This window comes from Carassius carassius, chromosome 19, assembly GCF_963082965.1.
Source record: "Carassius carassius chromosome 19, fCarCar2.1, whole genome shotgun sequence".
NCBI lineage: Eukaryota > Metazoa > Chordata > Actinopteri > Cypriniformes > Cyprinidae > Carassius > Carassius carassius.
Window position 1 is genome coordinate 12263675 of NC_081773.1, and position 27269 is coordinate 12290943.

At 36.5% G+C, this 27269-nt stretch overlaps 1 protein-coding gene across 2 annotated transcripts; it reads left to right on the forward strand.

Annotated features, from left to right (window-relative positions):
- The first annotated feature begins 4627 nt into the window (after positions 1 to 4627).
- On the forward strand, positions 4628 to 26572 carry LOC132095086 (chromatin assembly factor 1 subunit B-like). 2 transcript variants are annotated; one of them, XM_059499845.1, is made up of 14 exons: positions 4628 to 4783; positions 5237 to 5370; positions 5748 to 5880; positions 5965 to 6085; positions 6536 to 6639; positions 6759 to 6855; positions 6987 to 7071; positions 11091 to 11184; positions 11426 to 11495; positions 12819 to 12910; positions 12999 to 13158; positions 15013 to 15537; positions 23801 to 23880; positions 25862 to 26572. In XM_059499845.1, exons 2-14 carry the CDS (start codon positions 5245 to 5247, stop codon positions 25999 to 26001), a joined length of 1827 nt encoding a protein of 608 aa, XP_059355828.1. In that variant the 5' UTR covers positions 4628 to 4783; positions 5237 to 5244; the 3' UTR covers positions 26002 to 26572. The 2 variants fall into 2 exon arrangements, with proteins under 2 accessions (XP_059355828.1, XP_059355829.1); XM_059499846.1 differs by having other exon boundaries at positions 4661 to 4790.
- Positions 26573 to 27269: the final 697 nt, after the last annotated feature.

Consider the following 27269-nt stretch of genomic DNA (forward strand, 5'->3'; position numbering starts at 1 on the left):
TTTGCTTTTATAAACACGAGATGCGCATAATCGTATTCAATTGCAGAGTCGCAGCCCTGATCAATGGAGAAGCGCGACAGAAAGCTGTGAGGCGAAATGGTCAAATATATCCATCTAGCGCGCATAGAAAAGCTCATTATAAAGCAGCAGAGCTTTGTAAACAGCTCAGAGTAATGTAATCTCCATAAGAATGATATGATTGCCAAAACATATATTTACCGGGATTTCTGAAAAGGTCCTGTTCAAACATGATCTATTAATGGTAACTTTACCAGTAAAGACTGTATGTGTGAAAGGGGCTAAACTCTTCCTCCTTCCTCTGTATACGCTTAAAGGAGCATTTCAACCGTGGGAACATTGATCTTCATTGAAAGTGGGTCATATATGTAGTCGAAATCTATTAAAACTTTCGAATTTGGTGCCTTTTTGACCGAGTTATTACAGAAAGTAACTTTAGGGCTCATTTGTATGTAAAACCACAACTCCCACAATGCAACACATTTGCACAGCTCCACAAGCCACTCCCACTAATCCAGAACACCGCTGTTAGGCGATATTGTCTACAATACATTGAGGACACAGTTAGCGATGTATGGTATTTACGTGCCACAGTAGTAAACAATGCCACAGTAAGCTTTTTGTGCATTAAAAAAGGTACTGCACAAACAGTTTACAGTTGACGTTACGTAACTTATTAACCGGGAATCATTTCGTGATAATAATGCTTGAAGAAATTGTGTACATTTCACGAAATGAATAATAAATAAAATTGAAACACTTATTTTACAGTTAGACGTCCATTTGTGCAGGCTTCGGCTGGCGTTTCCAGTTTACCTTCGGAATTCTGAAGTATGTCTCCAGGACGCCTCTGTCCATATGCGGGGCGAAACTAGGATGGTTCACAACGCAAACATCCGTGTCCTTGTCTGCCTCAGACATTTCTTCGAGGAGAAATTGGCATCTTTCAAATTCTTGCAGCAGACGGACTCGAGCTCTGTGTCCGTAGGCGCACAACGAGAGCACAGCCACCACCAGTCCGCACCAGCTCGGGCACGCCCGGGCTCCTCGGACGCGACGGGCAGGTCTCCGGCCTCGGCTGCAGCCGCCGCCTCCTGTTCCTCCATCAGCCTCAGCTGCTCTGCGCTATATTGTGGCTCATATAGATAGCCACGAACATCTATTTCGAGCAACAGAAAATCCTCTTCTTCCGTATCATGAGTTGTTCCTCCAGCCATTGTCGTAAATCTGACTCCATAAGCGCTTGTTAGCTTAGCTACATAGCTTCCAAACAAGATGGCGGATTTTCATTTTCGTTTCTGTAAGTTTAGTCCCACCCACTGATCTGTAATAGGCCTGTAGGGTGAGTGGGTCCCACCCCCTGGAATAATAATAAGCTAGTCTCTGTAGTCTCTACACTTTTCAATTAATTTTGACTTCCTGCTTATTATGACGCAAAATGACGATTTTTACGTCATAATAAGCAGGAAGTAAAACACTTAAATCCTTATTTCTCCCATCTCAGGGAAAAATAAAGGGAAAATCCATGATCATTATAATATATGACTGGGTTTCTAACAATACAAAGCTAAATGCAAATGGGTGAAGTGTCCCTTTAACGTAATCTGGAAAAACTGTGTGCATTATCTCACTAGATTTGTAACGTAAATCATTTATAAACCTTTGCCAACACAGCAGATATATCAACCTATGTCTAAATATGCCATTGTATTGTACATCGCGATTTCAAAATAAATGTTTCTGCACGTAGCCAAACACAAAAATTTAATAGATTTAAACATTGTTTAATCAAGCTGTAAAGTGAAACGTCACCAGGCCGTTGGCGCCCTCTGCAGGTATTTGTTTGAATACATAATGTACTTCAAGTTATGTTCATGTTATATATAGGCATATTACATTATGTATTTTAACAGTGTTGTTCAATACAATCTTGTAATTTCTTGGTTTTGATGTTTTATTTGAGCCAATTATTATTGCCTGATTGTTAGTTTATATATAAATAGTCATACTAAAGCCTGGTTTTCACTTAAGTCTGTTTGTGTTACAAAAAATAAAAATAGGATTACTCCGTTGTCAAAATAATCAGTAGATTGATTGATTCCCAAAAGAATCATTAGTTACAATCATTAGTGAATTGCAGAATGCTGTTTTAGCATTTAAACATAAAATTATATTATGTAACGTTTTCTTGTGTGTATATGCTGTCTTTTTTAAATAAATGAAATTAATTAGAATAAAATAAATATATTGTTCCAGTAAACAACAGCATCTCAATGACAAACACAGTCAGTCTTTTGTTCTGTGCAATCTTTGACACATACACCTGTTCAATTGCTTGATAACAAAATTGCTTATCAGCCAATCACATGGCAGCAACTCGATGCATTTAGACACCTAGATGTGGTGAAGACTTGCTGAAGTTCAAACCGAGCATCAGAATGGTGAAGAAAGGGGATTTAAAGGGTCATGAAACCCCCCTATTTCAGCGCAAGTCTAGCTCACACTGTTTTTGAAAAATGCAACTGAAATGGGCGTGGATGGCTGTGAGAAGGGGAGGGGAGTGTGGATGTGGTATTGCACGGCAGGGATAACTGTTATTGCATATCATTACAAATGTGTCGTAAAACGTAAGCAAAAAAAGTTTTTTTTTAAAAAGCTGGCAATACACTGACACTATTTCTGTCATTTCAAAAGTAACTGAACGCCCTGTCATCAAATTCTATTGAATAAAACATATTAAATGTACATATTAATTATAATGTCATTATAAACAACTATATACTTTATATACACACTATAAATTAATATATTTGCAAATAATAGATTTCCGGTTAAAAAAAAAATCCGTGCCTAGATCGACGCGCCACCTGAACAACAATAGTAAAGATGGACAGCGACATAGAAATATACAGTGACGGCAGGCGAAGCTCTCTCGAGAAAAATGTTTGCTGCATATATATAAATTAGATGTGTCCGTTGTGGATGGCCAACCAGCCGCACGGAGCCAGACTCTAGCCCTGGCAGCATCGCGGGGAAAGCTATGCAATGCGCTTGAACTTTTGCACCACGCATACAAACACTTGCGTCCCATGATCGCCTCTCTCATCGACTACGCAATATCACAGTTTGTTTGACAGGTCTATCATTGAAAAGATCCACGTGGTATCATGATTAATTCAGTGAAATGTCTTCTCATTGGATATGAAGGCTCAGCCTCATTAATAATTATGAGAGAACGATGAGTCATCACTGTATGATCCGTACAGAAAAACGTCACATCCTGTGACGTAGACTTGATGAAGATTTCAAACCCGGAAGACGAAAATAGCCGATACAAACTCAAATTTAACCATTTATATTCTATTATTAAATTTTACAGATTATAACATTGTCTTCTATGGTGTTAAACACACCTACCTCTGTTAAAATCTCAGAAAAATTGGTTTAGGGTTTCATGACCCTTTAAGAGACTTTGAACGTGGAATGGTAAAGTGGGGACCCCAAGCAAAATTAAAAGGTGAGGCCCTTCTTAAAGATATTAAAGATATATATATATATATATATATATATATATATATATATATATATATATATATATATATATATATATATAAATAAAAAGTTAAACACATATAATAGAACATAAATTGTTTATTTTTTAAAACAAAGTGCTTATTCTTTAACAAAATATCAATATTCATCTTTATGGCAGAAGATGCAATACTGTACGAATACAATCTTGAAGATACAGTGCAATCTTCATATTTACAGTAACAATTTATTCTGAAGCAAAATTTTCATTAGTGTACTTTCAGCTTTTACATACTTAAATCTGTATATTTTTATTTACCTTTACAAAGTCCTATTCGTACAAATGCATAAATAATGTTTGATATATTTAACATAAAACGATGAATACTGATATTTGAAATTATTAAAATAATAAAAAGATACTTTAAATGTAAAATTAAAGCCGCCAGTAGGCGGCAGCAAGTCACTGTTAATAAGTCAGTCATTGTGATTGAACCGAATCATTTAAAGATCATTAATTTGTGTATTTGGAAAAGGATATGTTGACATCCTCAATTTTCAAAAAACACATTATTTTCAAATACTGTACATTATTGTTGGTCTATGCCTGCCTCTCTCAAACGCATCATTTTCTACAAAGTCACAAAGTTTCGTTACACACCAGTTGTAGTAAGTGCTACTGTAATTGTGTACAGACAGTTCTGTGTATAATTTTGTACACAGTGCCTTTTTGTGTGTGTGGGGGGGGGGGGTTGCATATAAAATACATTTTATAGTTTGATTAAAAAATGTTCTTTCTGTCTTTCTTTTTCACATGAGACGTAGATCATCATTAACATGGGAGATTGTTAGAATATTTTTTTTTTAATTATATTCTATATAAATAAAATCATTTTTTACTTAACTCTTCCAAACAGATATAAAACTTTAAGTTTCCACATACTTTTAACAAAAGATGTAACATAAGGGTGTTTAAATTTATTGTTGGATCAACTTAAACCGCCAAGCAATAATTTACATACCGTTTTATTATTACAAATCACACTATAATAACGGAGGGAAGTCTCGGTCCAACGTCGGATTTTTGGTGTGGGATCTGGCAACCCTCGAAACCGGAAGTGCTCATTCTCGGAAAGCTGCGCGGGAAAAGCGTCTGTTTGGTTGCGAGCGGGAGAGATACTGTACACAGAGCAACTCTGTGTCAATTGTTAAACAACTTTTGCAACTTATCGAGGTGACTGGTAAGTTTTTAATTAAACGCAATGCGGCTTCATCTGTTATTGATTAACATTACGTGCTGTTATATTAATTTTGTGTTAGGTAGGTATGTATTACGCTGTGATATTCGCTTATAATCCCAGGTAATAGTTCTTTGTTCCACATTAATGTTACTATTTACGAGAACATTTATTGGCACGTTAGTTTTAAATAGTTTTCTGTTCATGAATTATGCACTTTTAAGCCTAAATTTCTTCACTGTTTGTGTTGTTTACCATAGAATCATAGCAATGCTTTCAGATCCACGGTTTCAGTAACTTGACAAAAGTGTTTCCCTTTTGTGAAGTTAAATTATTTTTGTTTTTCTGTGTCAGTTTTTGTGTTTTCTCTCATTATTTCCCTGATATTCCTGCCTTCATCTCAATGCATGATCACAATATCTGTATTTCTTTATGTCCTTGTCCATCAGGTGTCAGGATGAAGGTGCTAACCTGTGAGATTGCCTGGCATAATAAGGAGCCGGTGTACAGTCTAGATTTTCAGCAGAGCGGTGAGGGAAAGATAGAGCGGCTCGCTACAGCTGGGGTGGACACCACAGTACGGGTAAGAGATCCTCTGCCTGTCACTGGGAAGTCGTGGCCTAATGGTTAGAGAGTTGGACTCGCAATACAAAGGTTGCAAGTTTGAGTCTCGGGCCAGCAGAAGTTGTAGTTGGGGGGAGTGAATGTACAGCACTCTCTTCCACCTTCAATACAACGACTGAGGTGCCCTTGAGCAAGGCATAGAACTCCCATCTGTTCCCTGGGCGCCGCAGCATAAATGGCTGCCCACTGCTGTGTGTGTGCACTTTGGATGGGTTAAATGCAGAGCACCATACTTGGCTGTATGTCATGTCATGTTTTTTAATACATCATAGGTATCTCTTTAAGCTAACACTGATGACTGATACAGATTATAAGATGAGAGCTGCTCTCTTTCAGATGTGGCGTGTGGATAAAGGGCCTGATGGGAAGGCGGTCGTTGAGTTTTTGTCTAACTTGGCCCGACACACTAAAGCAGTGAACGTAGTGCGGTTCTCACCCACCACTGAGCTCTTGGCTTCTGGAGGGGATGGTGAGTTTAAACTTTACCCTGGTAAGTTTGTTGAAATTGCTTATAGTGCCTGTAAATGGTTTAATTAAATTTCTGTTTCTCAAGATGCTGCAATCTTGCTTTGGAAACTGAATGACAATAAGGAGCCTGAACAAACCCCCACCTTTCAGGAAGATGAAAATGATCAGCTCAATAAAGAGAGCTGGAGTGTCGTCAAAACGCTGAGGTCTTTTATATTTATATAAAATTCAAATTATCTGTAAATTCACATGATCTGTTTTATAATTGGATGTTATTAATCTTGTGCACAGTGCATCTTATCCAAATGTTTTCATTTTCTGTTTGTTTTTTCAAGATTTGTAATTTATTTCAAAATGTCCAAGACTTCTGGTGAAATGAGACTTCTCTCTGTTAGTGTATGCTGGACTTTTCAGTTATTTAGTCTACATAAATCCTCCCTTAAATTTCTGCAGGCTCATGCCCAGATGATCTGCCTCCATACAATCAGCAACCACTGCATAAATCAAGTCCCCGTCCTTGATTATTATTATTATTTTTATGTATGTATGTCAGAATATCAAAGAAAATATGTGCCACTGATTGCATTTCATTGCAACTTTAAGATATTTACTTTTGTAGAATGTTAAATGCTCATGTTGTTGCCTGTGTTTGTTAGGGGACATATTGAGGATGTATATGATATCTCATGGACCAGTGATGGGAATTTCATGGTTTCGGGCTCAGTGGACAACACTGTCATCATGTGGGATGTCAACAAGGGTATGAAACCTGAAGCAGGACTAATGAATTGCATATGTATTTTTGTTTTTATAGAAGTGATATGTGACAGGATAAGTTATGACAATGATTATTGAATTCAGTGCCTGTTTTGTTTGCAGGTCAAAAGATGTGCATTTTTAATGATCATAAGAGCTATGTGCAAGGAGTAACATGGGACCCACTTGGACAGTACATCAGCACATTAAGCTGTGACAGGTTAGTTTGTAGATTTTAAAAACTGCTTAATTTCAATCCATTACAGATTATCATAGACTAGAGTCATGTAATGACATACATTTTTTTTACATGGGTTTTCAAACTGACGGCATGTAAATTCTGTGTCTTAGGGTGATGCGTGTGTACAGTGCTCACAACAGGAAAAAAGCTTACAGTGTGAGTAAGATGACTTCATCTGCCGCTGCAGACGGAGAGGTGAGTGTCACTGGGATAATCAGTTGGCCTTTTTTTAGTAATAAAGATGATATTTATTAAGAGATGATCTTTATCAGTAACAGTGGCTGCGTTTACATGGACAATTTTTGGTTCAATCGGACTGAATTCATTACGATTGATGAATCTGATTGTAGTGTTTACATGAACACTAAATAAAGTGATCGGGTTGATGTGCGGATTTATATTTCACAAACTACAAATTGGAATAGATTTTTTGACGTGCACACTGCTCAAATAGTGAAAGTAAAAAGTGAAAGTGACATAGATAATAGTTTCTCACAGTTTGCACATAATAACCACTAGGGGTGTGCACGGATAGTCGAACATTCGAATAATACCACAATAAAACCTAATTCGGTCACTTTCTGTGATTCTCCACGGCATATTTGAAGATGTATGCAAGCAAAAAATAATTAATGAATGAATAAGAACTGCGGTCTTCTAGAATGCTTCAAATATGCCGTGGAGAACCACAGAAAGTGACCGAATTCAAGAACATTGTTGCGGCATCTCTCAAGCAACGAATAAACACCGCTAACTTGGAGAATGCAGTGAAAACTCCTCTTCTCGCATCTGCCCTAGACCCTCGGCACAAACATCTCAGGTTTCTTGATGAAAACATGAGAGAGGTAAGAAAAAAAAACTTTTTTGAATATTATCAGAACATTTTCCTTGATGCGAGTGGTGCATCACCAACGATGAAGAGGATGCAATGCCCACTCGTCGGAAAAGGTTGAGCCAGTTCTTCAGCGATGATTACAGAGAGTCCAGCCGAGACGAGGGGTCACAGTTCTTGCTGGAGCCATGTATTCCACCAGATGAGGATCCCATTCAGTGGTGAAACGAAAACACGAAGTGCTTCGCAAAACTTATTCGCTTAGCACACCGTTATTTGTGAGTCACGACAACGTCTGTGCCATCAGAGCGCGTTTTCTCCGCGGCCGGCCTTATTGTTAACAGACTAAGGAGCCGACTTTCCCCCGATCATGTTTACATGCCAGTGTTTCTTAACAAGAACATGTAAAACAATAAAAAAAGCAAAAAAGACCGTTTCAAAGTTAAGTTTAAGCATTCTGTACAATAGCCTAATTGCTGCAGGCTGCTTTACGTTTTTTTTGCTTTTAATCTGTACTTCTGTTTGTTTGCATGCATTGTTAAAAATGCATGCAAACAAACAGGTTGCCTGTGGATGAGTCTCATAAACAAGGTTGTTCTGCTCACTTCACAGTTGCTGAGTGAAAGGAGAGTTTTATACATGACAGGACACGCATTTATACAACACTTTATTCAAAAGGAAGAGCCGCTCGTTCCATGCATCACATGCGCAGTCCTTTCAGTTTTATGGCTCAATCCGATTGAGTGTTTACATGCACACTCAATCGTATTAGAAGAGGAATAAACCACCCCCTTCAATCCGATCGAAATTTCATTTGGATCGAGCTCAATCGGATCTATTAAGGTGTTTATATGAACGTTTTTCAGTCCGATTGAGCTGTCAATCTGATTACAAACGGATTATTTGGGTGTATATGTAAACGTAGCCAGTGTGTTGTTGTTTTTACTTTTAAGTAGATAAAAAAAAAAGAAGTATTGTTGTGGTTTAAATTACTCTCCTTTATACACTGGGCTTAAAGTATTCCGGCACCGTGCCGGATCTCCGGCGTGTGGCCGTGAGGGAAAAAAAAATTATAATATTTGAGAGCCTGCGCACGCAGTTTAATATTTTCGAGCCAATTTATTTCTTATACCAATCATATGAGAGGAACGCAGCTTTAACTAACGTTACAAGCCTATCAGAAGCAGAGAAGGGCGTGAAGGATGATTGAGGTCCATACGTCAATGTCACGTTAGCGTTGTCGGAGAAAACAAAAATGGAGCGCAAGTTTATGAAGCCTGGGGATGATGTCCTAGACTCCTAGCAATAGATAAAAGACTCAAAAATAAATGGCGCTTTTTGGCAGTTGGTGCAAGAAACTGAGAGAGCCCGGGGCTTGTTTCTGCATGATTTGCTCGAGGAATTACTGTATGCCATCAGCGGTAAGAAAGTGCTTGCTCGTTATGATTTATATCGCGTTCCAGGCAACCCGTAACCCGTGTTTTTCCAACCTTAAACCTGTGAAACAACAGCCAGTGTTTATGCAAGTGGTACACGTTGAAAAATAGATTTTAGGACAATGTAACGTTGCAATAAAATTAATAATCTAGCTAAATTTCCCTGCGCTCAGAAGTCAAAAGTCATTAGTCGTGGTTTGAAATAGTGACTTGCGAGCTAAAACCTGCCTGGAAAGCAGCACCAGACTCCGGTCATAGAGCCGCTGCCCGTGCACTCAAACTTACCACGACGTTGCTGGGAGTAGAGACCTGCGCGGGAGGGATTTTTCCGTCCCGCTCCCGCAAAAATATGTTATTTTCTCCCGCTCCCGTCCGCAAACAATAAAGTTTCGTCCCGCTCCCGCCCGCAAAATCCCGCGGGTAAACGTATAGCCTACAGTAGTTTTTTTTTTAATACATTGCATATTCTGCCTGCTACTCTTATTTTTTCACTTGCTCCCCTGTTGAATATAAATTTAAAAATAAACGGAAAATAAACAATTGTTTCGTTTTATTTGCATTTAATTAAAAGTATGAACATGAACAAGGAACTTAGAACATATACAGTAAAAAAAAGTAAGAAATGTAAATAAAAAAATATTTATAGGCCTACCTATAATAATTAGGCTATATAGCCTTATAAATTATATAATAATAATAAACCTGAATTTATTTCAGTTTCAAAGGAAAAGTAGCTTATGGGGCCTGAGCAATTCATTCAAACATTTAACAAAAAATATTCTTATTCCTCAATAACAAAATAGACCAAATTTAAATATTAAGCTAATTAAATAAAAAATAAATAAACTGAATTGACTAAAAAAACTGTACGACTACTTAATGTGCCCATGCAGGAATATCATGTCGTTCTCTGTTGAGGGCTTCAGTTTAATCCGTCTCTGCTCCAGTATGCGTCCGCAAATACTGAAAGCCCTCTCCGATGGTGCGCTAGCTGGAATGCAAAGTACATGGCGTGTTTGCTTAATCTTGGAAATTTGTCTTTTCCACCACTGGAGGACATCATCCGGTCTGTGTGCTTCTAATCCATCCAATTTGACATTTAAATATATCGCTATTACGGAATCGAATTACACGTCGCTGTCTATGGTATCATCCGCATCCTCCCATTCCGCAAAGTCTATTTAATTTTATCATAAACAAAGGTCTATTTGTTTCTAGTTCTTTTATTTTGTTTTGTTATTTTGTCTTTTATTTGTCCCGCAAATAATTTTATTTTCCCGCAACCCGCACACAATAATATCTTACCGCCCGCGTCCGCATTCACCCATCAAATATTGTCCCGCGCCGCGCTCGGTGGCGCTGGGTCCCACGGTACTCCCGCGGGAGTGCAGGTCTCTAGCAACTATTAGCTGACACACCGTTGTCTATGACTGACCATGTCAGCGATTTAAAAAATACGTGTGTGCACATTTATAGCAGAAAATGATTTGTCATTCAGAATTTCGCAGCCACTGGTCACCCTGTGTAGAAAACTGGCAGAAGACAAAAAAAAGCGTTCACTAGCCTGTTGGTTTCAAATCAACATGCGAGTTACATCCCAGAAAAAAAGTGATAATAGCCGTGATTTCACTTCTAATCTTCAGTTTAGCAGTTCAGTTCTTTAGCACTTTGAGCACTTAATTATTTAAGCACTTGTTATTGTTTAGAAGAAAACACTTTATTTGACATAGTACTTTTAAATAAATGGTGCCAAACATAATCATTGAAGGGATTGATGTCTATCTCAGTCTGTTTACTATTTTTAAGCACTTTAACTTTAAGCTCTTGTTACTGTATTTTTGTTACTATCGTCAATATTTGGATATATCCAAACCCAACACCCCCCCCCCCCCCCAAAAAAAAAGTTCAGGCTCAGGATTTTTTCCCACTTTAACCCCTGTATACAGGTGAAGAACTACAGAATGTTCCACGATGACAGCATGAGATCGTTCTTCAGACGTCTCACATTCACACCAGATGGGTCATTCCTCCTTGCACCAGGTACACATCTTTCTTCTTTTTTTTTTACATGTGTGTATACTGTGTATGCCTACGTTATGTATGTGAGAGTAGTTATTCTAACAAACTTTTTCATTTACTTTTTAAGAACGTTATTCAACACAATCAGTGTGCTTTGAAATTTATTTTTATTTTAATTTTTTTTTTTTGTCCATTAACTTTTGTACATTCCTTGTGTAGCTAATATGGAATATTTGTATTTATTTACTCATTTTATTTTTAGCTGGGTGTGTCGAAGCTGGAGAGAATGTCACAAACACAACATACGTATTCTCCAGAAAAAGCTTTAAGAGGTTTGTTTTGTTTGATAGCTTTTATTTCCCTTGAAATTTTAATTGTTATACATGTGTATGTTAAGTTGTAAAGCTATGTATTAATCACATATACACTGCCATTCAAATGGTTAAAGCATGTGGTCAATTAGGGTTTTTGTTTATTTTTTTCCGAAGAAATGCAAACTTTTATTTAGGGTTGCACGATTAATACAGATCGACCGTGATTAATCGCTATTGTCCTGTGCATTTAGTCAGTAAATCGGTTCTGTGATTAGCAGTTAATCTCCATCACCTGTTTTCAGGTGGAGCAGCATTTACTACACAGAGCCGTAGTTTTCTGACAAGCTATGTAAAATCGCGTTCATAATCGCAGACGATATAATTGTAGGATTATGAAATAGACTAAATCAGTCTCGATTATTACAGCGGTTTGCGTTTCTTCTCAGTGAACTATGACTGTGTAGTAAATGCTGCTCCATCAGAGAGCACGTGAAAATACCACATTTAATAACATGTTTTAACTCCAAATTTACTTCATAACGTCAGTCAAGTGTTTAAAATAAATATTATGACTAAAATTATAATAAGAACTCAGATAAACTATATACTGCCATAGTCGTTTGTTTATTGGTCACGGTGAATCAATGAAAGTAGTTAAATATTCTGCCTATTCAGCTGCAGCAATAGGCATTTCCTGGATTTCTTTTTCGAGGCATATTTGTATTTTCAGTGCGAGAGCTCCCTCTGGCCTTTGGATGAAGATTTTCTGCTGATCACAGAACCGAGCTTCACTGAAAGACACACAGATGACAATCGCAGCTTCTGCCTAATCGCGATTTATTGACTTTGCATTTTAATTTCGATAAATCGTGCAGCCCTAATTTAATTCAGCAAATATTCATTAAATTGATAAATGTATCACGGTTTCAACAATATATTAATCAGCACAATTGTTTTTAACATTGACCAACAAATCAGCATAATAGAATGATTTCTGAAGGATCATGACATGCTGAAGACTGGAGTAATGGCTGCTGTAAATTCAGCTTTGCTATCACAGGAAAGAACTGAAATTGTAAATATCCAAATAGAAAATATTTATTTTAAATTGTAATGATATCTCACAATATTACAGTTTTAATGTGTTTTTACTCCAATAACTATCTTCTTGCAAAACTTTTTCGTTTTCATCATTTTTTTAAAAACATTAACAAAAGCTTACAGAATGGTGGTATAAACCATAAAGTGTTGGGACTGTAGTTGTCAACACTCAGCCCAACTGCTGACACAGTCTTGATTTGTGTAATCCTGCTTAGTGTTTGACATGTGTTTGTGTATCAGGCCCATAGCTCATCTGCCCTGTCCATCTAAAGCCACACTGGCTGTGCGCTGCAGCCCAGTGTACTATGAGCTGAGGACAAAAAGAGCTGAAGGTACACAAAACACCTTTCCCAAGCTATTGTTCTACTTATGTCACATGTGTGCAGTGGAAAGACAGTATTGTTCTTTTATGTTCCACAGATGGTTCCCTGAAGCCAGTGTCAAACACGTTTAATTTGCCATATAGGCTGGTGTTTGCGGTTGCGTCAGAAGACTCCGTCTTCTTTTATGACACACAGCAGAAGCTGCCTTTTGGATACGTGTCTAACATCCACTATCACACGCTGAGTGATCTCAGCTGGTAGGTTTCACAGACTTCTTGGAGTAGTGTTTTTACATGACTTAATTTGTGGTTTGTTGACATGGTGATAGAAGGAAGATTCTTCTGTCAACAAAATGCGTCCCAATGTTGCATGCCGTTTATGGTAGCCTGGAGAGATTAAGTGTATTTGGTTATTTCTATAGAAATGTTGTTCATAAACCTGTTAATAATAAAAAAAAACATTTTTATTACATTTGATATATTTTTACATACTTAAATTTTATTATTTTAAAATCTTTTTTTTTTTTATCAATGCACATTGGCCACAATTAATGGCACCATTTTTTATTCAATACTTTCTGCAATTTCTTTTTGATAAGACTCTACTCTGAGTCTTCTATTATAGTACCTGATGAGTTTGGAGAACACCTGACAAGAGATTAGAGACCACTTCTCTGTACGTCAGCGGTACTCAATTCCAGTCCTCAGGGCCCCCCTGCTCTGCACATTTTGTATGTTTCTCTTATCGCTTCAGATGTTTGTTCTATTCAAACGTAAGTGTCCTGTGAAGGGGACATCACAGGATATTCTGCCATGATTCCAGTTCTAACGAACGTGTATGTTCCATTCAAAGTGCATTGAAGTGTGCGATACATGAATTTAAATTGTATTTATTTACCGAGGTGTATGATGTCACACTTGTCCGTGTGTGCAGACGTTGTGCAGGGCAAATCCACGAATTAATGTGCCGAAGTGAGGTAAACTTCAACAGACTTCCCCTGCTCAGGGAGTAGGGATCAATGAACACTGTGTAGGGACCATTCAATGGGAACGTAGTTCATGCACAGAGCTCAATTCTAACGAGCTGATTATCTGAATCCGATGTGTTAACAGAGACATAACAAATGTGCAGAGCAGGACTGGAATTGAGAACCGCTGCCATACAGAATCTCTCAGGATCCTTCAGTTTCCCAAGTCCATGTTGATACTCTGTCTTACGTTTTTTTGCGGTTCATGTCTGAAATGGAAAAACCATAAAAGGGACCTTTTTATTGTCTCGATTTGGTTTTTGGGGTGTACAATTTTTATTTTTTATGTACTTTTGTCAAATTAATTTTGATAAATAAGTCACACCTGACTATAAGTCGACTATAAGTCGGCTTGAGACTATCCCATAGACTGCCAAATAAATAATAGTGTGAAGGTCCAGGAAAGTATGATAGACATCGTCAGAATAGTCCATCTGCCATCAGTGGTTCAACTGTAACATTTTGAAGCGACAACAATACTTTTTGTACACTAATGAAAACCAGTCATATTTGTCAGAATGGTGCTACGCTGAAGTGGAGAGACACAGAGGAGAGGAATTGTTGAATAAAATCGTTATTTTTGTTTACTTCAAGTACAAAAAGTATTCTTGTCGCTTCATTATGTTACGGTTGAACCACTGATAGCAGATGGATTATTCTAACGATGCTTTTCATGGACCTTCACACTATTTTTTATTTGGTAGTCTATGGGACAGTCTCAAGCCTCTGTTTTCATCTAAAATATCTTAAATTGTGTTCCGAAGACGTACAAAGCTTTTACAGGTACATGGTGGTAAGTAAAAAATGACACAATTTTCATTTTGCAGTGGAGTCACCCTTTAGGTCATGGCCAGTATTGCTGCTTTTTTATTGGGAAATTCACAATAATTTATATATAGCCAATGCAACCAAACCCTGTCTTTTCTTATACACACAAATTAATGCACAAGAGGGTAGCCTGAAACACTGTTGAGATGGTCTTTTTGTCCAGGTTATAGAAAATGCAGACATCAAGAGTCTAGAATAATTTTGGGAATAACAATTACTGACTAACACATTTGCTGTTATGGACATTGTTCCACAGGTCTCGTGATGGCTCTTTCTTGGCTGTCTCATCCACTGATGGCTACTGTTCCTTCGTGTCATTTGAGGAAGGGGAGCTGGGCACTCCACTGAAGGAGCGACCTCGACTGGAAATGGTGACCCCATCCTCTACTAATGAGAAGAAGGGCAAGAGATCCTCAGCCAATGGCAGGACTGCTTCCCCAGTCCCTCGCCAGACCAACACACCTGCACAGGAAAAGGAGAAAGACGGATTAGTTGGTACTGTGTCCTCCAAGACCCCCAGTGTACCTGTTCCAGAAGAGAAACGCACACCTCAAGCGCTGCAAACCAAACCTCAGCCCAGAAGGATCACACTCAATACCCTGGAGGGCTGGGGCAAACCCAGCACCCCCAAATCACAGACAACTGCCCCCAACACACCCAAATCTGCTCCCTCCACCCCTGGAACCAGCAGAGGACCCCTGACACCTCTTACAGCCCCCAGCACTCCTTTTGGACCCCTCAACTCCAAAAATACCACAACTCCAAAAGGACCAACTCCTAGGTAGGGCGGCACATCTGTGGTATGATCTGATCTGATATCGTTGCTTTTTGTTTCTTGGTTTGTTTTTAAACGAATGTTAATATTCATTTTGAGTCAGTAAGTTTATTTTATTTTTTTGGGATGTTTAAACAAACGAATACTCCTATTCTGTAAGAACCAGTTTTAAAAGGCTTTATTCTATTCTTTTGAATTATATTCTGTTCAAGGAATCCTGAAACGGTATACCTCAGTGTCCACAAAAATATTTAGCATTAAAATTGTTTATCTTTGATTAGGGCTGGACGATCTGGACAAAATTTATATCACAATATATTTCTTAATTTCGATCGATACGATATAATTCCGATATCGATATGAACACTATTAAAAAAAAGTCAAGAATGCCCACAACAGATGTCTGTGCACCTCATTTAGAACACAAAATATTTTAGAAAATAAAAAATGCTCAAATAATTTAATGTTCAGCTTTTTTGTATTTAGCCTTCATGAAAACAGTAAATGTGAAATCGCTGTCAAATAATCATCTCAGACTCCCCTAGTTAATATTAATATCTTTAACTTCAAACTATAGGCTAAGTTTTTGAACAGTAAGTTTTTTTTTTTTTTTGTTTGTTTCCAAAAAATGATCTTCTGTTCACCAAGCCTGCATTTATTTGATCCAAAATACAGCAAGAACAGTAACATTTTGAAATTTTACTATTTAAAATAACTTTTATATTTGCAAATATTTTAAAATGTAATTTATTCCTATGATTTTCAAAGCTATATTTTTAGCATCATAACTCCCGACCAGTGTTGGGGAGTAACTAGTTACATGTAACAGAGTTACGTAATTTAATTACAAAATTATTGTAACTGTAATTAGTTACAGTTACTAAGAAAAAATGAGTAATTAAATTACAGTTACTTATGAAATTTTTAACGATTACAAAGGGGATTACATTTGAATATTTACACACATCCACATACAGATTTAACTGATTTCTTTCCCAAATTGCACTGACTATTCTGAGACATACCGCGCTGATAATTTCCGGGATGCGGAAACACAATCTGGTTCGTAGAATCAAGTCATAAAAACGAAATGCCTAACGCGGACGGAATATGCCACATTTTGGATGACTAAATCAAAAGTAGGTCAGTACACTTGAATCAAAACATGACATGGACTAGTGTCTGTGAATATTAAGCCCCACAAATGCAATATATGACATTCTGTGTGTCTGTGGAAATCAGGCGCGGACTGGACACCGGGAGAACCGGGACAATTCCCGGTGGCGTGGCAGCCGATTTGGCCTGCTTTTTAATATAATTATTGTATAATTGCCTGCCGAATGTACTAAAGCGATCATTTGTGAATCCGCCATTTGATAATTAAATCTCTAATAAGTCATGAAGTGTTAGTCATGACTCGCGCGCTCTCCGCGCCTCCGCCAAACGGTTTGGATCAGACTCAGAGTAATCAATGCGAGAGAGAGAGAGAGAGAGAGAGAGAGAGAGAGAGAGAGAGAGAGAAAGAATAGAGTGGACAGCTGGAGCAGAGAAGCAGAACTACTGTTCAGGGTTTCAGGTCAGTTTCATCTGTAAAGATGCTTTTTTGTCTTTGTTTTTTTTTAATCAAGCAGCAGCACGTTGCTCATCAGTCATCACTCAAAATACTATATAAAGGACATCATTATTATCTGTTGTAATGTTACAGTAGTAATTTAGCTGGAAAAAAATATTTTTTTTAATAGGTTTAGGGGGAGCTACGACAGACAACAACACAACCCTTACGAAAATTAACATTTTAATATTTAACTATAAATCCAGAGAAAATGGTTACTATTGTTTAACTGTGGTAACCAAAAATGTAAAATTATTTTACAAATGTATTTATTTAAAAATAAATACAAATCCATTTGCAAAAAAAAAAGAAAAGAAAAAGGTTATTTTACTTTTATATAGGCTAATAAAAGCATGGTTAATTTTTGTAAGGGAAAAATATGGCTCGTGTACAGTATTAGGATTTTTCTATAAAGCTATTGTAGTATTGTAGAGTATTGTATTGTAAAGTATAGTTTTGTTCAATCTTGAGTATTAAAGTCATGAGAGAGATGCATAACAGGGCAAAATAAAGAGACTGAAGAGAAAAATGGAAGTGAAGGTGCAGTTCAGGAGAGAACTTTTAATTATTTTGCATGTCCCCAAATTAAAGATTTAAACCTTTTTTTATGTCAGGTGCAAACAAAAAATAGTTTTGTCCATGAACTGGTTTGTATGAGTTTGAATTTTCCAGTCTGAATTTTTTTTCCCAGTCCGCCCCTCCTGTAAATTAATGGCAAAGACATGGTTTCATATACTACACATAAGCCTACTGAAGCTTGCAGTGTTTTCAACCTCTGCTGCCTCAATATTCCTCATAAATCCTAAAACTGCTCTGTGTCACTTCATGTGCATTTTACTTATTTTGAGAAAACTATCATCATATACAAAGAGTAAGCAGTTTAAAAAAAACACCAATATTTCAGGAGTTTATTACACAGAATACATCACATGCTTATTAGATAACTGTATTTAAGTTGATGTATATGCTTTTATTTATTATTCTTTAATTTTCACAAATTTATAAAAGTAATCAAAAAGTACTCAAAAGTAATTAGTTACATTACTTTAAAGTAATTGAAAAAGTTACACTACTATTACATTTTAAACAGGGTAACTTGTAATCTGTAATCTATTACATTTCCAAAGTAACCTTCCCAACAGTGCTCCCGACACATCTAAATCATTATAATATTCTGATTTGCTGCTCAAAAATAATTTATTATGATGTTGAAAACAGCAGAGTAGAATTTTTTTTCAGGTTTCTTTGATGAATAGAAAGTTCAGAAGAACAGCATTTATCTGAAATATTAATATTTTGTAACATTATAAATATCTTTATAACTTTTATCACTTTTGATCAATTTAAATTATCCTTGCTAAATAAAAAATTATATATTTGTTTCCAAAAAAAAAAAAAAAAAATCATGCTCAAAGCTTTTAAATGGAATAGCGTATAATGTTACAAAAGCATTTTATTCCCAATAAATGCTGATCTTTGGATCTTTCTATTCATCAAAACAAATATCTAAACCGTTTTAAATATTTATAATCAGCAAATCGGCATAATAGAATGATTTCTGGATCATGTGACACTGAAGACTGGAGTAAAGATGCTGAAAATTCAGCTTTGATCTCAGGAATAAACGTCTCCGGTTACGAATGTAACCATGGTTCCCTGAGTAGAGAACGAGACACTGCATCCTCTAGTGGTCACTATGGGGAACGCTTTGTCGTGACCCGTGTCTGAAGCATACATTGAAAAAACACCAACAAGCCCCGGTAGTAACAACAGCCCATGACGTCACTACCAGGGTGACTATAGAATAAATAGGTGCAGGGAGAACACGTCATTCACTTCTTCACCTGAAGCCTGCATCCAAAGCATGGCAGGAAAGCTAGAGGGCACAGTGTCTCATTCCCTATTCAGGAAACCATGGTTACATTCCTAACCTGAGACATTCCCTTTCAAGGGAACTTCAAACTGCTTCCTCTAGGGGTCGCTATGGGGAACCGTATACCCACGCCACCATGCTGAGTGGAGTGCAGGCCAGAATCATGGTGAACACCAAGTACCAACTCTGCCATTTCCATGGGAGTTGCCTCTTGGACATTAGATGTGACATTATCCCTTACAACCAAAGGCCTAGGCTACATACCCAAACTTACCTGTTAGGGCCAGACTCCTGGGCCCGGTCTAGAGCTCAGTGCTTGCAATCAAGATAGATTCCTTTTGAAGGGATACGACCAGGAGTCTAGAAATACTATATAGAAAGAGTATAGAAATACTAAGTATATACAGTTCTTCTGGATTTAGTTTGTCCCAGTTTAATATGTTTCTTCATGTAATCACAGACAGATTCGATGGTGGTGAGATCAGATCTCCATGTGGAGCACCGGCTATTTTCAAACTGCTTGTGCATTCAAAAATCTCACTAGATTATTAAAATGAATGTTTGGAAATGTAAACTGATACTTTCTACTAGAGCTGCACGATTAATCGTTAAAAGATCGTGATCTCGATTCGGACACCCTCTCGATCTCATTGCTAAATGACAACGATTCCCCGAGTCTATTAAACCTTTGACAAAGTCTTACCGGATCATTCAAATCCGTGTTCGCACTGCCGCTAACACAGAGAGAGCAGTTAGCATGTTTGGTTAAGAAACATGTTCACAAACTGTCTTTTCAACTACACAGTAATATTTCTGTCTTACAGTCATTTATATTATCACAGAAATACTGGGATAAAATTTATAGTTCAGATATAAACATTGATGTCTATATGGCAGCGATCAAAATATAACAAATCCCCTTTTGAAAGTACTGCGCTTCAAATAACGCTTGTGTCGATTGCATTGTTTCACCACTAGCTGGCGACCAGTGCCTTAAAAATGTATTTGTCAATGAATTAATTTTTCATTTAAGAGAATCTTTCAAGAACACTGATTCATCCAGTAATAAAACAAGTGAAGTAGGTTTGAATGAGTGAGTCATTGAATCTTGATTTAAACAACTTTTTCATCATTCTAATATAAAAAACTAGGGTTTTAAATATATTATATATACACTACCAGTCAAAATATTTTTGAACCATAAGATGTAATGTTTTTTAAAGTTCTGCTCACCAAACCTGCATTTATTTGATCCAAAGTACAGCAAAAACAGTAAAGTTTTGAAATATTTTTACAATTTAAAATAACTGCTTTCTACTTGAATGTATTTTAAAATGTAATTTACTTCTGTGATGCACAGCTGTAATTTCAGCATCATTACTCCAGCCTTCAGTGTCACATGATCCTTCAGAAATTATTTTAATATTCTGATTTGCTGTTCAAAAAACATTTATTATTATTATTATGTTGAAAGCAGATGAGTAGATTTTTTTCAGGTTTCTTTGATAGAAAGTTCAAAAGAACAAAATTTATGCGAAATAGAAATGTTTTGTTATAAATGTCTTTGTCACACTTGATCAATTTAAAGAATCCTTGCAAAATAAAAGTATTAATTTATATACTTGTGATAATGATAATAGTAATAATAATAAAAAAAGAATCGTAGGAGAATCGTGATCTCTATATGAGACCAAAAAAATCGTGATTCTCAATTTAACCAGAATCATGCAGCCCTACTTTCTACGGACACTACAGCAAATGATATAAATAACTGGCAGAACACAATGTGAAAATACTAGGGGTGGGAGAAAAAATTGATTCTCCGATGCATCGCGATTCTTTCTTCAATTATTCTGAATCGATTCGGAACATTTCTGAATCGATTCTTCGCTGTGAGACACGTGCACATTGCTTGAAAGTCTGTGCTTCCACCTGCCGTGCTTAACTTCAGATATGCTTTCATTTATGCCGTTTGGAATACAGTACTATTAGATGCACGAAACTCGCGGACTGACAGACTTTCACGTGCGCTTTGTGTTTGTTGTCCTGAAGCTCAGTTTCTGCTACAGTTAAATGCACTTGCATTTTCAAATACTTTTATATGAAATTGATGTAGGTACACACAGTCAGTTATGTTTTCAGAGCAGGAAAAAACATCTGATATCGAAAAAGATCTGTGCGTGAATGCAGCTTGTTAAAGTGGCCACTTTCTATGATCTCATTGGTAATAATCAAACGGCAATAATGCTGAGGAAAAAAATAAAAATCCTCAACTATTGTTTGTACACTTTGTGACACTTGAACACTTATTTTAAATAAGTAGGCTAATTGTTTAAAAAATAAATAGTTAATTTTGAACCACATAAATTTGATATAAAATGTGCAGTAATATTGAAAACTGAGAATGTGATGCATCGTGATATTGAGTTGAGAATGATAATCTTAATTGAATTGAATTGTGAAATCAGTGAACATTCACACTCCTGTTTTTAACATGGCAGTACTGACATACAGAGATTCCAACTATAAACAAAAAGCATATAACTGCAGTTTTAAGATGTAAAGTTGTAAATATGTATTTGCACAGCAGAAGAATTAATTGGGGAAAAAATTTAGATCAAGAATCACTTTGGAATTGGATCGTGACTCCCAGAATTGGAATAGGATCGCATCATGAAGATTCCCACCCCTAATAGATGTACAGGATTTATGACAACATTGTGATGCATCGTTAATCGTAATCGAATCGAATCGTGAGATACCCATAGATTCCCACCCCAAGAAAATACTAACGTGCCTAAGACTTTTGCACAGTAGTGTATAGTGCTGTCACTTTTTTTTCGATACTCGAATATGCATTCGAACATGACATGAAATATCCGTAATTGAACTAAAAGTGAGACGGGTGCAACAAAAAAAAATCAGAGGTCACAAAGGTGTGACTACCCGACTCTGAAAGTCTCCCTGTGGTTCGACAACAGACACTAGAGCCCTGCATTTCAACCCAAGCTCGACGGGCCCCGACATTTTTATGCCCCTCGGGCCGGGCTTCAGGACAATTTTCACAAAATAGTTCACATGTGGGACAGGCCTCCCGCCTGTTTTAGCCCTCTCTTTACTTTTTATGTTTTAGACATCCATCAATTAGTGATGAAAAAAATATTGTCGCGTTGGTGGAAACAACACAAGACCATGCTACCGTGACGGTCAAGAGCAACTCGACAGTGTTTATTGTCCCGCAGCAGCAGCATGTAAGGTGCTTACCGTCAGCAGCCGAACAGTTCAAAAGCTCAAATACACGCAATAGGCTTAAGTTTGCCGCAAATCACCGGAAAAAGCAATTACCATAAATGTGTCGGGGAAAATAGTAAAGAGATATTAGAATTATTTACTAATAAATAGTGTTTTCTGAATCTATGTTGCAAGCATGAAGTTGGCGATCCTGACTCGCCATCTCCTCATTAGACACGCCTTTAGAGATAAGTGCATCTTTACGGATTATGATTATAATGAAAGCGTTTTTGTTTTCAATTTGTTTTATTTTAAGTCATTTAAAGCTTTCTATAGATATATTCATCATGTCTGTGAGGCATGTTTTCACTGAGTTTCGGTTTATCTGGGTCTAATGTTTAAACATTGTTATATGCTTGAACTGTTTTATATCTATAGATTTTATTTTAGGCAAGTCGTGATGATTTTAGAAGGCTAAATTGATCAAACATAGGCTCACTGTTTGCCGCTGCCACTTGGTCATTACTTCAAGAATCAAGAAATATCAAGAAGGCCAAACTACAGGAGTTAGCCATCCGAGGGGCATGTGACTGCAATAGAGGATACTCCATAAGACATTGAGACATGAGATGTTCAGTTTGAAGCCCTTAAAACACTTAATTTTTATTTTATTTTTAATCTTGAGATGTTTTAAGTTACAATTTCAGCTCAGTGAAGCACTTTAAGCACCAACACTTTTTCAGTAAGTTACATTTCTTGTAGAATTGTGCTTCAAATTAGAGGTCTTCATGTGTCAAAAAATTTGTACCCGAACCCGAAAGAGACCCGTAATGTACTACAACGAACCGACCCGGACCCGTCTATTATTTTAAAAGCTGGACCCGGACACGTGTAGATCCGAAAAATGCCTGCAGTACTCGTGTTCATTCAGCGAAATCAAACGCCTCAAATAAATCAATGTATGGGAAATAATTTACTGGTAATGTATATCGGAAATGTGTTTAAAAATGATATCACTGTTATTGAAATAAATTATATCCCGATACATATTGATATTGAATTATTGCCCAGCCCTACCTTTGATAAGACTAAGTGTTTCTTTAGCACCAAATCTTCATATCTGAATGATTTCTAAAGAATCATGTGACACTGAAGACTGGAGTAGTGTCTTTCTGCTGAAAATTAAAGCTCTGGTATCACCGGAATAAATTGCATTTTCAAATACATTCATATAGAAATTACCAGTTTTAAATTTTAATTAACAATATTACAGTTTTCTTTTTTTTTTTTTACTGAATTTTTTTTATGAACAAATGCAGCCTTGTGAGCATTTTTCAGACAAAAAAATGTTCAGACAAACTTTTGAACGGTAATGTTTGTGAGACAACAAAGTTGTCAGTAATTATGCAACTTCAGTAGTTTCTTGGTGTGACTATAATGGCACCCTCCATACATGTATCCCTGAATGTATGTATATTTAGTGTTGCAGCCTAATCCATGATCTAAGCAGTAACAAATGTGCACTATAGATCAAATATGTTCTTTTCTTCCAGACGAATTTCACTGACTCCAATTGTATCCAAATCCCCCACTCCTTTTGTTACCCCATCTTCCACTGAGAAAGCCAAGCACGGTTAGTAAACCCATTTGTTTCTTTCTGTTGTTTTGCTTATTTTATGTAAAGATTTTTTAAAATACTTTTTATACTATTTTTTAAGTATTTGCTTTAAAAAAAAAAAAACAACATATATATATATATACATACATACATACATACATACACACACACACACACACACACACACACACACACACATACAGTCATGGCCAAAAATATCGGCACCCTTGGTAAATATGATCAAAAAAGGCTGTGAAAATTAATCTGCATTAATCCTTTTGATCTTTTATTAATTTGTTTAATTCACAAGAATGTATCGTTTCATTGGATAATAAGAATTTAAAATGGGGGGGGGGGATATCATTTAAATGTTTTTCTCTAATACACATTGGCCACAATTAACCGAACCCTTTTATTCAATACTTTTTGAAACCTCCATTTGCCAGTTTAACAGGTCTAAATTTTCTCCTATAATGCCTGATGAGGTTAGAGAACACCTGACAAGAGATCAGAGACCTTTCCTTCATCCAGAATCACTCCAGACCCTTTAGATTCCCAGCTCCATGATGGTGGTGCTTCTCTTCGGTTCACTCCTCTCATTCTTTATAGGGTTCAGGTCAGAGGACTGGAATGGCTATAGCAGAAGCTTGGTTTTGTGCTCATTGACCCATTTCTGTGTTGTGTTTGAGGTTTGTGTTTGAATTATTGTACGATCCAAACATGGCCCATTATAAGATTTCTAACAGAGTCAGTCACTTACTGATTTTTGTATCTGTTGGTATTTGATAGAATCCATGATGCCATGTATCTAAGCAAGATGTCCAGGACCTCAAGCAAAAATATAGGCCCACAACATCAAAATACAGCAGGATATTTCATTGTTCACATGGGGTACTTTTTATCTCTGTGTTCACCAAACCCATCTTGAGTGTTTGCTGCTAAAAAGCTAATTTTTTTTTTTGTTTCATCTCACCATAGAAGCCAGTCCCATTTGAAGTTCCAGTCATGTCTGATAACTGAGTATGATTTAGTTTGTTTCTGGATGAGCTAGGATAATTTTTTTTGAAGCCCTCCCAAACAACATGTGGTGATGTAGGTTCTGTTTGACAATTTTTTTTTTAAAGGTTTTCTGAACCAGAGACTCAGTATTTTCTGCAATTCTCCTGCTGTGGTCCTTGGAGAGTCTTTAGCCACTCAAACTCTCCTTCTAACCGTGCATTAGGACGATATAGACGCACGTCCTCTTCCAGGCAGATTTGTAACATTTTCTGTTGGTTGGAAATTCTTAATTATTGCCCTGATGGTGGAAATGGGAATGTTCACTGCTCTAGCTCTATTCTTAAAGCCACTTCGCTAATTTGTGAAGCTCAATTATCTTTTGCTGCACATCAGAAATATATTCTTTGGTTTTTCTCATTTTGATGGATGATTAAGGGGATTTGGGCTTTGTTTGTTTTCCCTCCTCTTTATATTTCTGTGAAACAGGAAGCCATGGCTGGATAATTTCAGGTTTATAATCACCCTGGACTGTTCAAAATTGTGAATATGAATGGAAATATACTTCAGAGATGTTTTACTCATAAGAATTTCTAGGGGTGCCAATAATTGTGTCCAACGGGTATTTGAGAAAAACCTTTATTTCATAATGATATTTCCCCCCATTTTAAATTCTTATCCAGTGAAATAATGAATTTTTTGTGAATTTTTTTTTAATAAAAAATCAAAAAGATTAACAATGCAGATGAATTTTCACCGCCGCCTTTTATCATATTTACCAAGGGTGCCAATATTTTTGGCCATGACTATATGTTAAGAAGAGCATTAATTTTTCCATCTCATTTTGAGTTGCCTCGAAGGCCTCGTTTAACCTTATTTGTGCAAATTTTGCTTTCATTACAAAGGATGATTTTTATGTAAGAAGCATGTGAATTAATTATATGTTTGTATATTTGTACACATTGTCTTCCTTCCATTTATAAATATTTGTTTATTACAGAGAGACCATCTCCCCCCAGAGACCCAGCGTGCAAACCTCCTGAATCCAAGAGGTCCAAGACTGATGTCCCCAATGGTTCTGCCCAGAGCAGTGAGCACAAAGTGAACACAAAACCCAGCATCAAACCCCAGGAGCCATAAACACTTACTGTGGTTCTTTGTCCCTCTTTATTAGCACTCACATCATCCGATAAGAAGTACACTCCTAAACCAGTACCTTAAACACCTGATCCCATGGACATATGGAGTTATGAACTTGCATGTTATGTTTCTAAAACTCATCCTCACTTTCATTTTCAGAATATGTCTATTTTCTATTTGAAGAGGGAAAAGAATACATGTAATTATTCTCCTGAAGAAACTGCTTCCTTATGACTTAAATTAGTTTTTTATCTTTAGGACAGAAATGTTTTACTTTTGTACCATCTGTTTGAATTTTCTTCATAAATACACTTAAGAATGGGGAGGTTTTTGAAGTAAAACAAATAATAATAATTATGTAATGGATTCCAGTGTTTTGTAAAGACTTGCTTGAACATTTTGTGTGATTCTTTAAAAAAAAAAAAAAGACAAAAAAAAAAAGTGTTAAATGACTTGCCTGGATTGTATGGTTTTTGCTGCATTCAAACTGATCGAAGCTGAGAAAAAAATTCCATCAAAATATTGTAGAAAGTTGTTATTATACAAATTCAATTTTATTGTCTTTAACAGATTTTGATTTTGTAATACACAAGCTTGTTAATGTCTTATCCTGTATTATTAACTTGTTTTACACTTAATTTTTTCTTTCCCTGTTCAGAACCCATTTCAGTATTCTGTGTAATATAAACTGCACTCAATGCATTTAAATCTTTTTTTTTTTTTTTTTACAAAGTTTGAATTAAGATTTTCCCCCAAGTTGCCATTTATTTATTTATATGGATAAATGGGAGGGGGGAGACTATTAAAAAAAGCAGTTGGTGTCTTCTGTAGCCACCAGCTGTTTTAAATACTTCAGCACATCTCATCCTCGGGGACTGCACCAGACTTTATTGCCCTTAATTGCCTGCCACCTGTAAATATTAAATGTCTTAAGAACTGTTCCACAGGTGCAATAATTGTTTTCCAACAAACTTCTGTAAAGCATATTTGGATTTTACGATTTATTTTTAAACTATAGCATCCTGAAAATGTTTATTTTTTGCTGATTTTATAAACGCATTCATACTGATCAGCCACAACACAAAAACTACCTGAACCAACTTGATTCATCAGACCAGGCAACCTTATTACTTAGCTAAATGCTCATTGTAGGCACTTTAGGCAGTGGCAAAATTTCTGTTATGCATCACATTTACTGTAGCACACAAATAGACAGTGGTGCTGTTTTTGTTTTTTGTTTTTTAGACCTGTGTAAGTTTTATCACATA

Coding starts and splice junctions, on each gene's coding strand:
- LOC132095086 (XM_059499845.1), top strand. CDS start 5,245: ATGAAGGTGCTAACCTGTGAGATTGCCTGGCATAATAAGGAGCCGGTG. Junction 5,371..5,747: donor GGGTGGACACCACAGTACGG/GTAAGAGATCCT, acceptor GCTCTCTTTCAG/ATGTGGCGTGTGGATAAAGG. Junction 6,856..6,986: donor AGCACATTAAGCTGTGACAG/GTTAGTTTGTAG, acceptor TCTGTGTCTTAG/GGTGATGCGTGTGTACAGTG.